Source organism: Caenorhabditis elegans, chromosome III (genome assembly GCF_000002985.6).
Source record: "Caenorhabditis elegans chromosome III".
In the NCBI taxonomy this organism is placed as follows: Eukaryota; Metazoa; Nematoda; class Chromadorea; order Rhabditida; family Rhabditidae; genus Caenorhabditis; species Caenorhabditis elegans.
The window spans coordinates 8,647,398-8,658,514 of NC_003281.10; the positions used below are offsets into that span (position 1 = coordinate 8,647,398).

The 11,117-nt window shown below is 36.5% G+C and overlaps 3 protein-coding genes and 4 non-coding genes across 8 annotated transcripts; 4 read left to right on the top strand and 3 right to left on the bottom strand.

Moving 5' to 3' along the window:
• Positions 1–1,491: 1,491 nt before the first annotated feature.
• F22B7.3 (uncharacterized protein) lies at positions 1,492–2,095 on the top strand. The gene is made up of 3 exons (NM_066505.2): positions 1,492–1,738; positions 1,788–1,957; positions 2,003–2,095. Exons 1-3 carry the CDS (start codon positions 1,666–1,668, stop codon positions 2,057–2,059), a joined length of 300 nt encoding a protein of 99 aa, NP_498906.1. The 5' UTR covers positions 1,492–1,665; the 3' UTR covers positions 2,060–2,095.
• An 888-nt stretch (positions 2,096–2,983) lies between these two features.
• On the bottom strand, positions 2,984–3,055 carry F22B7.t5. Its single transcript has one exon. It is a non-coding gene; the product is annotated as a tRNA-Pro (tRNA).
• A 314-nt stretch (positions 3,056–3,369) lies between these two features.
• Positions 3,370–4,797, top strand: flp-23 (VVGQQDFLRF-amide). Of its 2 annotated transcripts, NM_001306724.2 has the most exons (3): positions 3,370–3,505; positions 4,317–4,517; positions 4,563–4,797. In NM_001306724.2, exons 1-3 carry the CDS (start codon positions 3,380–3,382, stop codon positions 4,686–4,688), a joined length of 453 nt encoding a protein of 150 aa, NP_001293653.1. In that variant the 5' UTR covers positions 3,370–3,379; the 3' UTR covers positions 4,689–4,797. The 2 variants fall into 2 exon arrangements, with proteins under 2 accessions (NP_001293653.1, NP_498907.3); NM_066506.6 differs by lacking the exon at positions 4,317–4,517 and having other exon boundaries at positions 3,372–3,505.
• Positions 4,798–5,180: 383 nt separating this feature from the next.
• On the bottom strand, positions 5,181–6,528 carry F22B7.9 (uncharacterized protein). Its single transcript, NM_066507.5, has 4 exons — positions 6,338–6,528; positions 5,758–6,163; positions 5,472–5,607; positions 5,181–5,421 (listed from the first exon to the last, which is right to left on the bottom strand). The coding sequence occupies exons 1-4, from the start codon at positions 6,495–6,497 to the stop codon at positions 5,392–5,394; spliced, it is 732 nt and encodes a 243-aa protein (NP_498908.2). The 5' UTR covers positions 6,498–6,528; the 3' UTR covers positions 5,181–5,391.
• F22B7.t3 lies at positions 5,658–5,730 on the top strand. Its single transcript has one exon. It is a non-coding gene; the product is annotated as a tRNA-Phe (tRNA).
• Positions 6,211–6,283, bottom strand: F22B7.t4. Its single transcript has one exon. It is a non-coding gene; the product is annotated as a tRNA-Phe (tRNA).
• F22B7.15 lies at positions 6,211–6,284 on the top strand. The gene has a single exon (NR_052554.1). It is a non-coding gene; the product is annotated as an Unclassified non-coding RNA F22B7.15 (non-coding RNA).
• Positions 6,529–11,117: the final 4,589 nt, after the last annotated feature.

The following is an 11,117-nucleotide window of genomic DNA, read 5'->3' on the forward strand; positions in this document are numbered from 1 at the left end:
TCACTGGATTCCGGACGATCCCGCCCCTTGTTTGTTTCCAATTTACAAGAATATAAATGGTTAGGTTTTCTACGTGCCTACACGTCAACTTCATGACTGCCTGCCTACTTGCCTACTATATGGATACCGTGGCGAGGTCTTCTGGTTTTGCAAGCGTGCAGGCAAGCAATAGTTTTTTTTCTGTATAAACATTCTGGAAAATTTAACTGACCGTGGTTTATCAAATACTTCAATACTTCAAAAATACAGTTTAAAACATAATTTTTCTTTTTTTTCAACTTCTAAACTAACCTGTTGTAGATTCATCAATAGCCGGAATATCTGATTCTATTGAAGGTTCGAACGGCTTAGACGGCGTAGAAGCTGGAACTTTTCAGTCTATTTTCAGTTTAAAAAACTTTAACTAACCTTTTTTGAAAAGTCGTAAATATTTTGCTCCAGTTCCACGTGGCATGATAGCTGGGGAGCTTTTTCAATTTTGTTTCCGATTTCAAAACAATTTTCAAAAAACACTGGTAAAGTGCACTTCCTGCTCAATATCAGCCAGACAGAAACCAGAAGAACACAACTATTTCTGTCTATTTTTCTGAGAGAAAAAGAGCATTTTGAGCAATTTTGAGCCAGAGAGTCCCAAAACACATTTTAATTTGAAGGATCCTTGCTCCTGAGCCCCCAGTTTTACGGGTCAAGTTAGGCATAATTGAATATGAGGAGGCGCAGAAAAAAAGAGAAGAAAATAAATGAAAATTAATTTTATGGAGCTAATTTTTGAAAAAGAAGCAGGAACTAATGTTTTAATTGTTCGTAGTTTGACTTGATGTGTGGTGAATAGTGTTTTAGTGTTTCACTGATCCTTCAAAGTAGATGTTGCACCATGGTCGAGGGCGCTTTTCAACCGCTTTGCTCTGTGGACCACAGTTATTTGAACTTTTCTAATTATTTTTTTTTGTTTTTTAGTTTAAATCAAAATAGTGTCACTATTTTACTTTTTTTTATATGAACAAAACACTGGGAGTCGGGGTTCCAAATTTTATGAATTCATATCACATCACAGCGATTTTTGTATTTTCAAAAAAAAACAAAATTTCAGATCATTCTCCGGAGGTGGACAGTAAATGTTCTCAAATCAATAAAATTTAATTCGATTTGTGATCCCAACCATCAATATGCATAAATATTTCCCAGATCATTCGAAGAAATCATTCGAAAATGCGTCTTCTTATTCTCGCCCTCGCCTCTTTTTCCGTTCTTGTGAGCTCTTTCATCGTAAGTTCTTCTTTTGACTAAAACTGTGTGAAAACCGTGGAAATACGTGTTTATCAGAGTTAGTGACGAAATTTTACCTTTTAATGGTATGATGCCTCGTAAATTTAATCAAACCTCTGTAGAAAACTCGTGTCATGTCAAGCGATTCGAAATCGATTTCTGAATGTGAAACGGAAACCCGTGTCACTTTGATGTCCAAACGCAGGAATAATTCCTTTGAAATTCAGATTCGTACTCATGATCTGCAAAATGCACCAAAAGCAAGAAGATTCCTGAAAAGTTTTGATCAACCTGAAGTAGTTGATCTTACTAAGGATCCCACTACGTTCCAGGAGTTTACCAAATTCTATGTCCAACTTCTAATCGACGTAATCCAAAAAAAAGACACCAGAAGCCTTCATGGCACACAATAATTACCTGGATCTTGAAATGTTGTTCAATGAATGTAATGCTCAACATTACGAAAATTTAGGTTGGTTTCTGTAATAATATTTCAAAGTCTTTTTTAATAAAATTTTCAGGAATGTTCTTCAAATGGCTTCAACAATTTGCTGCTCATCACGAAGATCCAAAGATCACAATTAAAGATTTCAAGGGAGATAAAACATCAGGAGAAATGATTCTTCATGTTAATACCTTCACTTTATTCAAGTACAGACAAGAATTTGACATGAAAGTTAGCGCTTTGAATGTGGGTTATTGAATCAATATTTTGAAGACAAAACTAATTTTTCAGGACAATGGACTTGGGTGGAAGATTTTGTTTGTTGACCGCAGTCTTGGGTGTAATTGATTCATTTTTTGAAACCGAATAAACTAATTTGTTAAATTATTAAATTAGGCAATGGGACAGTCTGGAAGTTGCTAGAATCTACCGATATTTATTAGATATTTATTACTTACTTGCTACTATGTTTCACAAAACAATATCAGAGAAAAAAAATCAAAACTGAGAAAAAACGAAACAACTTACCGAACAATAGTTAGCATTGCTTTGTACAAAAAAAACTGTGAGGCTATTGGAGCACTCCTCTGATTGATCCGGTCGTGAGTATTGATTTTGTTTGTCAATTTGTCTAGGACGCAATTGATTCATCGTTTGAAAAAAAAGCTCGTTCATTCAAAATCATTGATTATTTATTCCATGCAGAAAACTGTTTTATAATTCTCGATAAAAATGTTATATTTTAAACTGTAAATATTTATTTTTCCACATGATATGGTCTAACCGTGGGCGTAATATTTTCGGTTTAGAACGGCTGAATCGAATCTTTTGGACTGCAAAGACGGATTGGATTTTGAAACAAACTACGGTGTTTTTGTGACAGTATTAGTCAACGAATGGTAATTAGGCATATGTTTTTGGAACAACTCATAATTTCTTGTTGGAAAACAAAAGTGGCAAAGTATAATTATTTAAAACTCTGACAAATCTTTTGTCTTTTTTCTCTGGTACTCCTGTTTTTAACAGTGTCCTTATTATGCTCCTATTACTCTTGTGTTGTGCACGTTCTTTTGAAATCTATATTGCAGAGCGGGAATGAATTTAAATAAGAATAATTCAACTTGGTCATTCAAACAATAAAACGCCTACCATTAATATATCCAAAATAAGTTCTTTATTTTTGCAAGGTATTCAAATATATCAATAACTCGAGCCTGAAGAAATCCACCGCTAGAACATAAAATTAACGATAAATATTAAGGCAAAATGTTTGGGCCGAACCGGGAATCGAACCCGGGACCTCTCGCACCCGAAGCGAGAATCATACCTCTAGACCATCCGGCCACTGCCCGGCTGGAGAAAAATGGGGGACTTTGAGCGTTACAACATTCTCGAGGCCCTCTCGAGTCGAGGGGGACCGAGACGGAGAGTGCTAGGAAAACCAAGCATATTTGGTTTTTGAGTATATAGTCGTACGATTGAGAGGAAGCAAAGATAGATTTATAGCTTTTAATTTATTTTTTCTAGGATTTTACGTAACATTAATTTCAATACTGATTTCGAGATTTGTCTTTTGATAGATTTACAACATGGTTATCATCCGGTATACTATTGTATAAAAGATGGTCCTAAATTCTATGAGATTATTTTATATTCTCTCTCAACGAGATGCTTCTTCCAAAAATTTCAATTCTTCTATATATTCTCGTCGTTCTTCAAGAAACAGCGGCTGTCCGCGGTGCTCTTTTTCGCTCCGGAAGAGCTGTTCCGTTTGAGCGTGTCGTTGGACAACAGGTGAATTTTTTATTTCATTTTGAGTGAGCCATTGTAACATTGGATCATAAGAGTCACGTGGAAAGTAGAACAATCTCAACCCACAAGTTAAAGCCTAATATTATTCCAATGCCTCTAGTAAGATTTTTATAAAAATAGAAACCTCGCCATATTAGCCAGACACGAGATTTTTACGATTTCTTCGTCAAATATACGGTACCCAATCTCGACACGTCAATTTTTCAATAAATGCAAAAAGATGTGCGCCTTCAATGAGTACTGTAACTTCAAACTTTTGTTGCTGCCGAATCGACTTAGTTTTGTGAAAATATATGTATTCATGTTTTAAACAACTCAGAATTAACCCAAAAATTTTAACAAAAACTTTTTTTTAAGCTATGAAAAATCAATTTGAATTCGGCAGCAACAAATGTTTTAAATTACAGTATTTTTTAAAAGCTTACGCCATTTTGCATTCATTGAACATTTGTCGTGTCGAGGCCGGGTATATTTTTGACAGAAAAAAAACAAAATTTCAGGTTCGTTGTTTTTTGTTGTCAAAATTATAATGTGTTTTAATATCATATCAAAAAATTAGTCATTTGATTTTCGATAGATCAAGCTTCAGTAGAGGTTTCTAATCATTCGGAAATATACACAAAATCTTGAATTTACACTTCCGATCAGTTGGAGAATATCATTGATCTATCAATAATGTTAGATTTTGTAGTTGATATTTTCACAAAACTCTCAAAACTTTTTAACATAAAAAGTTGGCATGGTGCGTCTTATAATTTTTGAATAACTTATTAAATTTCTAAAATTAATATAGAGATTGGCTCCCACATGTCGAGAAGTTGAATTATTTGTTCCTTGTCTATTCACTTCTAACCGTGATTGTGTTATCGACAAAATATGTGTTCATGAGAAACCACTTCCCCTTTCATCGATTTCTGTGTCAAGCCCGAGTCCAAATACAAAACGGGAAGGTCATCCCGAGTTCATGAGCCAAATTGCGCCGCCTAGAAGAAATGTGAGAGTTGAGCACAGCATTCAACAATTTCTAATCAGCTTTCAGGACTTTTTGCGATTCGGAAGAGCCGGAATGGCTTCTGGAGTTGGTGGAGGATCGGAAGGAGGACCTGATGATGTGAAGAATTCGTATATTCGGGTCAATGGGGAGCCAGAGATTGTTTATCAATAAAATAATATGGATTCGATGCGTCCGATTATTTTTTTTTACTTGATATTACATTCTCGAAACTATTGTAATGTGTGGGGAATCGTTATAAATAAAATATCTTCTTGTTAAACAATTATTCCATGAAATATGAAGTTATAAAGATATAATCCAGATACGAAACTTTGAGATTTTCGTCCGAAAAGTACGGTAGTGGGTCTCGACACGACAAATGTTAGTTGTGCGCCTTTGAAGATTACTATCATTTAATTTTTTGATTAAATCGTTTTATTCTAAATGCTTAGTATTTACACAAATATATTTCAATCGGAATTTTCAAAGTATTTTCCTAGAGGAAACTACTTTGAAAATTCAAAAATTCAGCAACAACGAGAGTTTGTAATTACGGTAATCTTCAAAGGCGCACACCTACTCGTATTTAACAAAAATTTGTCGTGTCAAGACCGGGTTCCGCTCTTTTTTGCAGTAGTACAGAGAATATTCCGAAAGAAGTTTGAAATTAAATTAATTTATTATACCGACAAATCATCAAATGTGATGTATTTCAATGAGTACAATTTTTCGAAAGAAAAACAGATTGAGGATAAAACTTGAGTGATGAGATAACCGTAATATGGAGAATTATATCAGTGTCAAGAAGGCACATTGTTCAGTTTCATATTTACAGATGTTTGGGATTAAATGAAGATTCGGTATGCATCGACGATCAGAACAATGAACGAGTGAGTTGAAAGACCTGGAATGTTTAAAATTAATTTTTAAATTAAAATTCAATTTTCTGCCAACCTTTTGTTGAATGATATCAGTTCTTGGAGAAGACCATCTTTCAATTGCTTCAAATTCACGACGTCTTTTCACCAGTTGTAAGAAGGCGGTCAACGACCCGTCAACGTTTGCGTAGTGTGTGCGGCAGGAGAAGAGACTGCAAAACAGAGATATTTCATGAAGACTCAAATGAACAGCGGAAAATGTGCCTCGATAGCTCAGTTGGGAGAGCGTACGACTGAAGATCGTAAGGTCACCAGTTCGATCCTGGTTCGGGGCAATTCTTTTTCGATTTTTTGAAACTTACCAAATTCCATCATACGAGAGTCCTTGGTGCAGAATTTCGTGAACCAAATCAAATTCTGCTTCTTGCCGGTTTAGAAGATCTGGTGCCAAAATGATGTCGAATTTTTTTCCGCCAAGGAACTTCATTGCCTCTTCAATTGTACCACATGAAACCTTGGTCTTGATCATTGGAATATTATTTCTCTTAAGTGTTGGACGACAGTAAAGCTCCAAACTAGTCTTATCCATTGTGTGCATTGCAATTTCTTCTGCTCCATTTTCGAAAGCATATACTGATGGGAGTCCAGTTACGAATCCGATTTCCAAAACAGATTTTCCATCGAAAAAGTCAGTTTCCATCTCAACATTGACAATATTATCAATAGTGTGGCAAATTGTGTTGACACCTTCCCAGTCATCATGATGATCTGAAAATAAGACATTTTCAAAATTAAATCAAAAATTAAAAAAGCAATGCCCCGAACCAGGATCGAACTGGTGACCTTACGATCTTCAGTCGTACGCTCTCCCAACTGAGCTATCGAGGCATGCCGAAACTGACGTTTCTGATCAAACAGGAAAAATTTGAAATTGAACCGTACCTTGGTGACTATTTTTTCTCATTATAGGCAATTCCTCTGCCACATGATTTTTCGGGTTTGAATTTCTGGTTGCCACGTACTTGATGCAACGGCCGGAATCCAAACTGAGTTCACAGTTGACTGGAGCAACGGAAGCAATTGTTGGGATGGTAAGGACCATTTTTGTGTGATGAAAGGATATGAGAAGAACGCTGAAACCGAGCCGGAGCTATTATTTATTTTGAAAAAAATGACCCGAAACTAAAGAGACAGGTGGTTCTTTGTAGTTTTAGATAGTAAATAAAGTAATGGGTAGGGGGCAAAAACAAAGAAGATAAGATACGCTTTAGGATGGAGTGAATCTTGATCGCATGACGTGAATGGCAGAAAGTTGAAATTTTGAAAAAAAAGGAAGGAAAAAGTTTGTACCGAAAACTAGAGAATTTCCAAAGGGTTTGTTTGCATTCGACCATTCAGTTGCTTTTAAAGATTGTCCCGCAAAAGAGAGAGGGGCGGAGTGAATGGAAAAGTCACGAGGGCGGGTTGTGTGCAGAACAACGGCAGGAAAATCATAAACACGAACATAGAGAGAGCTATTGTACTTGGAAGAATCAAAGAACGAACTGGAGTACTGGAATTGAGTGTGGAATTTGTATGTCTAGGTCAGGAAAGTGAGATCTAAAGCTAAAATAAAAGTGAAAGTCCATCTGAGTTGCAGGAGAATAATTGAGATATTAGTCGAGCTTGTTCTTCAACTCTAAAAACTAATTGAATAAGTTTAAAGTAAAATGGAGCTCTTGAGAAAAAGCGAAAATGCCATGCTGCTTTAATACCACCCTAACCCCCTTCTATTGACTCCGCCTACTTTTTGTCTTCGCTAGATGAAGTAGATGAAGACGCCGGAAGCAATTGGAGATGTTAGACGTTTAGAGATGATAGAATCTATTCATCCAAGTGAGAGATCAAACAAGACACTGAAGAAGAAAAGAAGATTGGCGGTAAAAGGGATGATCTTCAAAGAACAGAGAGCTCCGACACTTTTTGTTTTTCATCTCTTTTTTCACTGGTTGGTGGTCAGCGAAGAGGAATAAGAAGAAGAATGATGGCAAGAAAAAGAGAACAGCTGATCGATTCTTGTTCCTGAATAGATCAATGACGTACCATGAAAGAGTGTGAGTAGGTGGATAGTTGATGAAATTGATGGCAGAGGGTAGATCATTGTAGAAAAGAACGATCAACTTGAAGTAAACACAAAGTAATACGATAGAGATGATTCCTTAGCAAAAATAGTACCGGTGTCTACTGAACAGATCACGATTAATCTTTTTTATAGAGAACTTCTGTTGCTTAGAGACATTGTTTTTTAGAAGAAGTTGAAATATCAATTGAGATTCTCGTCAACTTCCTGATGAACACAAATAACTGGGCATTCACCAAAGGGCACCGCGATCAGTTCAGGGTTTCACCTAGACCGGGTTATTCAAAACTTCGAAAAATTCGGATAACCTGTAATTTGTCGATTTTCCGAACTGGCCGATAATCAACGTGCCGAACGATAATCACCGCTCATTCCTGATTGAATACACGAGAAGCTGCAAATTAAAATACCTAAATTTCGAGGTTTCCAGAGTTTAGCCAACATCTAAGCTTAGACAAAAAAAAGCCTTTGCGAGTGTTTCTGGAATGGATTATTTTCTCTCAGCTTCAGTAAAAGATCCTTGGTTACTATTTCTTGACCATCTCACGTTTAACTCCCAAAAATCATCGAACACAACTAATTTCTCAACAAACCTATTTACTTTATTTCGCCTTGCTTTGTTATTTATTTCACTAAAAAACGAACCTCAATGATTCACGTGTGATCGGTGACCAATGAGGCTGGCTGGCACGTGTACCAGGCGAAAATTTTCAGTGAGAAACACAGAGAACAGTGTATTCGGTAAATAAAATTAAACTTATTAAACTTTTTTTGCTGCTGATTCACGTGAATAATACACCAATGTTTGAGGTGAGCAGACTGATGATATCATTATTAATAGCAAGCTAATTACTAATACATTTTTAGACGTAATTCAATCTAACTATTTCTATAGGAATATTTTTTCAACTTGCGAAATAGTTCCATAATAATAAAACAACTAGAATTGGGCCATCAAGTAGTTACAAAAACTGTGACTGCCATAAAAGGATTCAGGTAGGTAGGTGGCGCCATGCGTTTCAATTGAATATTACTGAGTCAACTTCACATCTACAAAAATCACAGCATGATCATATCTAGTAAAGAAATCATAATAACAGCTGAGAGTGTTCAGATTTGCATAAATGATGACATCAACATCTGATCTAGTCCAAACAATCACACTTTCATTTCCTTCATTCTATGAATAATCTTCTCTTTAAAAAGAACCTGTTCTTCAGGACCTCCATCTATATTGTCGTCTTCTCGTATGTTCCCAAATGTTATGATAATACTATCTTCTATGACATCTTTTGGTGTGGGTGCATAATGACGTGGCAACCGTACTCAGTGTGCACCAAACTACGAAAACAACGAACAAACAAAAGTGAGTGTTATCTTATTATCGCATAACGAATTCTTGTCGAATGGCATGATATGGGGACCTGGAAATTTAATTTGAAAATCTATCCATCAACTGAAAGAAAAAAATGAATCAGAGGGATTTGCGAAATTTCAAAATCAAAGAATGACCACGTGTCTTATTCAATCAAATCAGTGGACGTTTCTCATAGAATGCTGCAGAGTAGTTACGAAGGAAATGTCTCAGTTTCTACCGCCAGCCTATCACAGGGATGGGTCTCACCACAACGGGCTTCGCAAAAATGGGTCTTGCAAGGATGGGTCCCGCAACAATCGGTTCCGTAACAATAAGTCTCGTAAAAATGGGTCTCACAGCGAAGAACCGCTTAAATCGTGTAACACGAGGCCCTTGCTTCCACGCCAAAATGCGGAAAAGAAGTACTCGGCATTCAGAGGCAACTTCCTGCCATTTTATGGCAACTTCCTGCCAAACTTTTGCACATTCCTGCCAACATTTAGATGTTGCTGAGCGTTTTTTCCCACTTGCTGCCACTACGTGGCGACTTCCTGCCAACAACTCGGCAACTTCCTGCCAGCAATTTGGCAACTTATTTTAGTGGCACTAAATAAGTTGCCAAAGTGTGGCAGGAAGTTGTCTCTGAATGCCGAGTTGGCAGGCACGTAGGCATTTAAGGGGGAAGGTGCCTGTCTGCCCTAGAAGACTTACTAAATAACTATGAAAAGCATTAACATTTAGCGGCCACGCATAACACTATAAACCATTTCAGTTTGCTTACAGAGAATAATCAAGAAAAGCGGAACGTTATCTTGAAACTATTGAACTATCTCCATGTGATGCGTTTTCTAGCACTTGACTTAATTTATCATTCCGTTTCTGTCGCTTGTGATAAGAAAATTCTCAAATTTAATCGCCAATTTAATTTTTTCGCAGATGGTAATCTGTTTGGACTTTCGTTCCAGTTCGGTTCACGTGAAACTCATGTTCAAGTTTTTATTTTTTAATTTTCAGATGAGAGCTACGTAATCATATTTTTGTTTTGTTTGCATTGGTATGGTTCTTGATCTACTCGTATGGGGGTAAAAACGTGTGTCTAGTTGACATCAGTCGAGTGATAAGATGGAGATGAATAGTTTGGGAAGAAGATGGGGATCGGAAAAAAGCTCAAGAAATGGGTTTCAACTTTTTGAAGTTTTAATTTGGCAGCGTGAACATTTGCAAGGTATATGAAACTTCAAGAAGGAGAAGTGTAGGAAACAATGTGGAGACGCTGTTATAAATTACGTTTTGAAAAAGTCTCCGGTTTTCCGTCAAGCAACTTAGATATACATATGTATACTGCTTCACTTTGAAAAATCAATATGTCGCAAAATAAAATAAAAATAAGCCGCGAAGAAAAATAAAAATAAGCCGCGTAGGCCCGTAACCGTCTTTCTACCTTACTTATCGGAGTACGCCTAACTCGTGCCTACGTGCCTACTGCCAAAACAAATTTGGCACGAGACAGGCCTTTTCACATGTAGTATTTTCGTAACATGGATGCGTTATCCGATATATGGAAACTTTAGAGCTTTTATTCATTTAAAGTCAGTTTCTAATTCTGATCAGTATCGCCTTGTGCTGAACAACGAATTGTTAATTACATAACCACATCTCGTACTTCTGATCTATTGATACTTCTTTTTTGTTTTGTTTCCATTTTTAAAAAGTTGCTCGTGTTTTTTGTACTTTTCCGTTTTCATAGTCTTTACCATCAGTTGTCATGGAAATTGTTTTCAAAGTTTGTGGATTTCAACCCGGAAGTCTATCAATTGTTTGCCACTCTGTTTTGTCAATGTATTTCTAGGTGCACCTTGCAGACATGTACTCTGCGACCGAACCTGTCACCTGACAAAGTACCGTAACTTATTGTTTTCACAAACACTTAAAGATGCCTGACCTGGAACGACGATCACTATCATCAAACGGTAATGATCGAAATTAGTTGAAAACATGATTTGACCGCAGATCGAACTGATGGCGCCAGGGAAACACCGATAGAAATGTTTTTCAAAAGTCACATGTGCTAAAAATAACTTTTATTTGGTCTTTCTTTTTCCTTTTGTCACATCAACCATTACATGGGCGGTCAATATCTGTCTTCTTATCTATTCAGTCTCACGTTAAATACACGTGTCAATTTATGTAAAAGTCGGGCGGTCCTGACTTTTGATGATCATGACATGTTTTCGATCAGTCGGAAA

Excerpts from the sequence above, each read along its gene's own strand:
- F22B7.3 (NM_066505.2), top strand. The coding sequence starts at position 1,666 with ATGGCACACAATAATTACCTGGATCTTGAAATGTTGTTCAATGAATGT. Across the intron at positions 1,739-1,787 it reads TCAACATTACGAAAATTTAG|GAATGTTCTTCAAATGGCTT; the intron begins GTTGGTTTCTGT and ends TAAAATTTTCAG. Across the intron at positions 1,958-2,002 it reads TGAAAGTTAGCGCTTTGAAT|GACAATGGACTTGGGTGGAA; the intron begins GTGGGTTATTGA and ends CTAATTTTTCAG.
- flp-23 (NM_001306724.2), top strand. The coding sequence starts at position 3,380 with ATGCTTCTTCCAAAAATTTCAATTCTTCTATATATTCTCGTCGTTCTT. Across the intron at positions 3,506-4,316 it reads AGCGTGTCGTTGGACAACAG|AGATTGGCTCCCACATGTCG; the intron begins GTGAATTTTTTA and ends AAATTAATATAG. Across the intron at positions 4,518-4,562 it reads TTGCGCCGCCTAGAAGAAAT|GACTTTTTGCGATTCGGAAG; the intron begins GTGAGAGTTGAG and ends ATCAGCTTTCAG.
- F22B7.9 (NM_066507.5), bottom strand. The coding sequence starts at position 6,497 with ATGGTCCTTACCATCCCAACAATTGCTTCCGTTGCTCCAGTCAACTGT. Across the intron at positions 5,608-5,757 it reads CTCTCGTATGATGGAATTTG|TCTCTTCTCCTGCCGCACAC; the intron begins GTAAGTTTCAAA and ends TCTGTTTTGCAG. Across the intron at positions 5,422-5,471 it reads CTGATATCATTCAACAAAAG|GTCTTTCAACTCACTCGTTC; the intron begins GTTGGCAGAAAA and ends TAAACATTCCAG.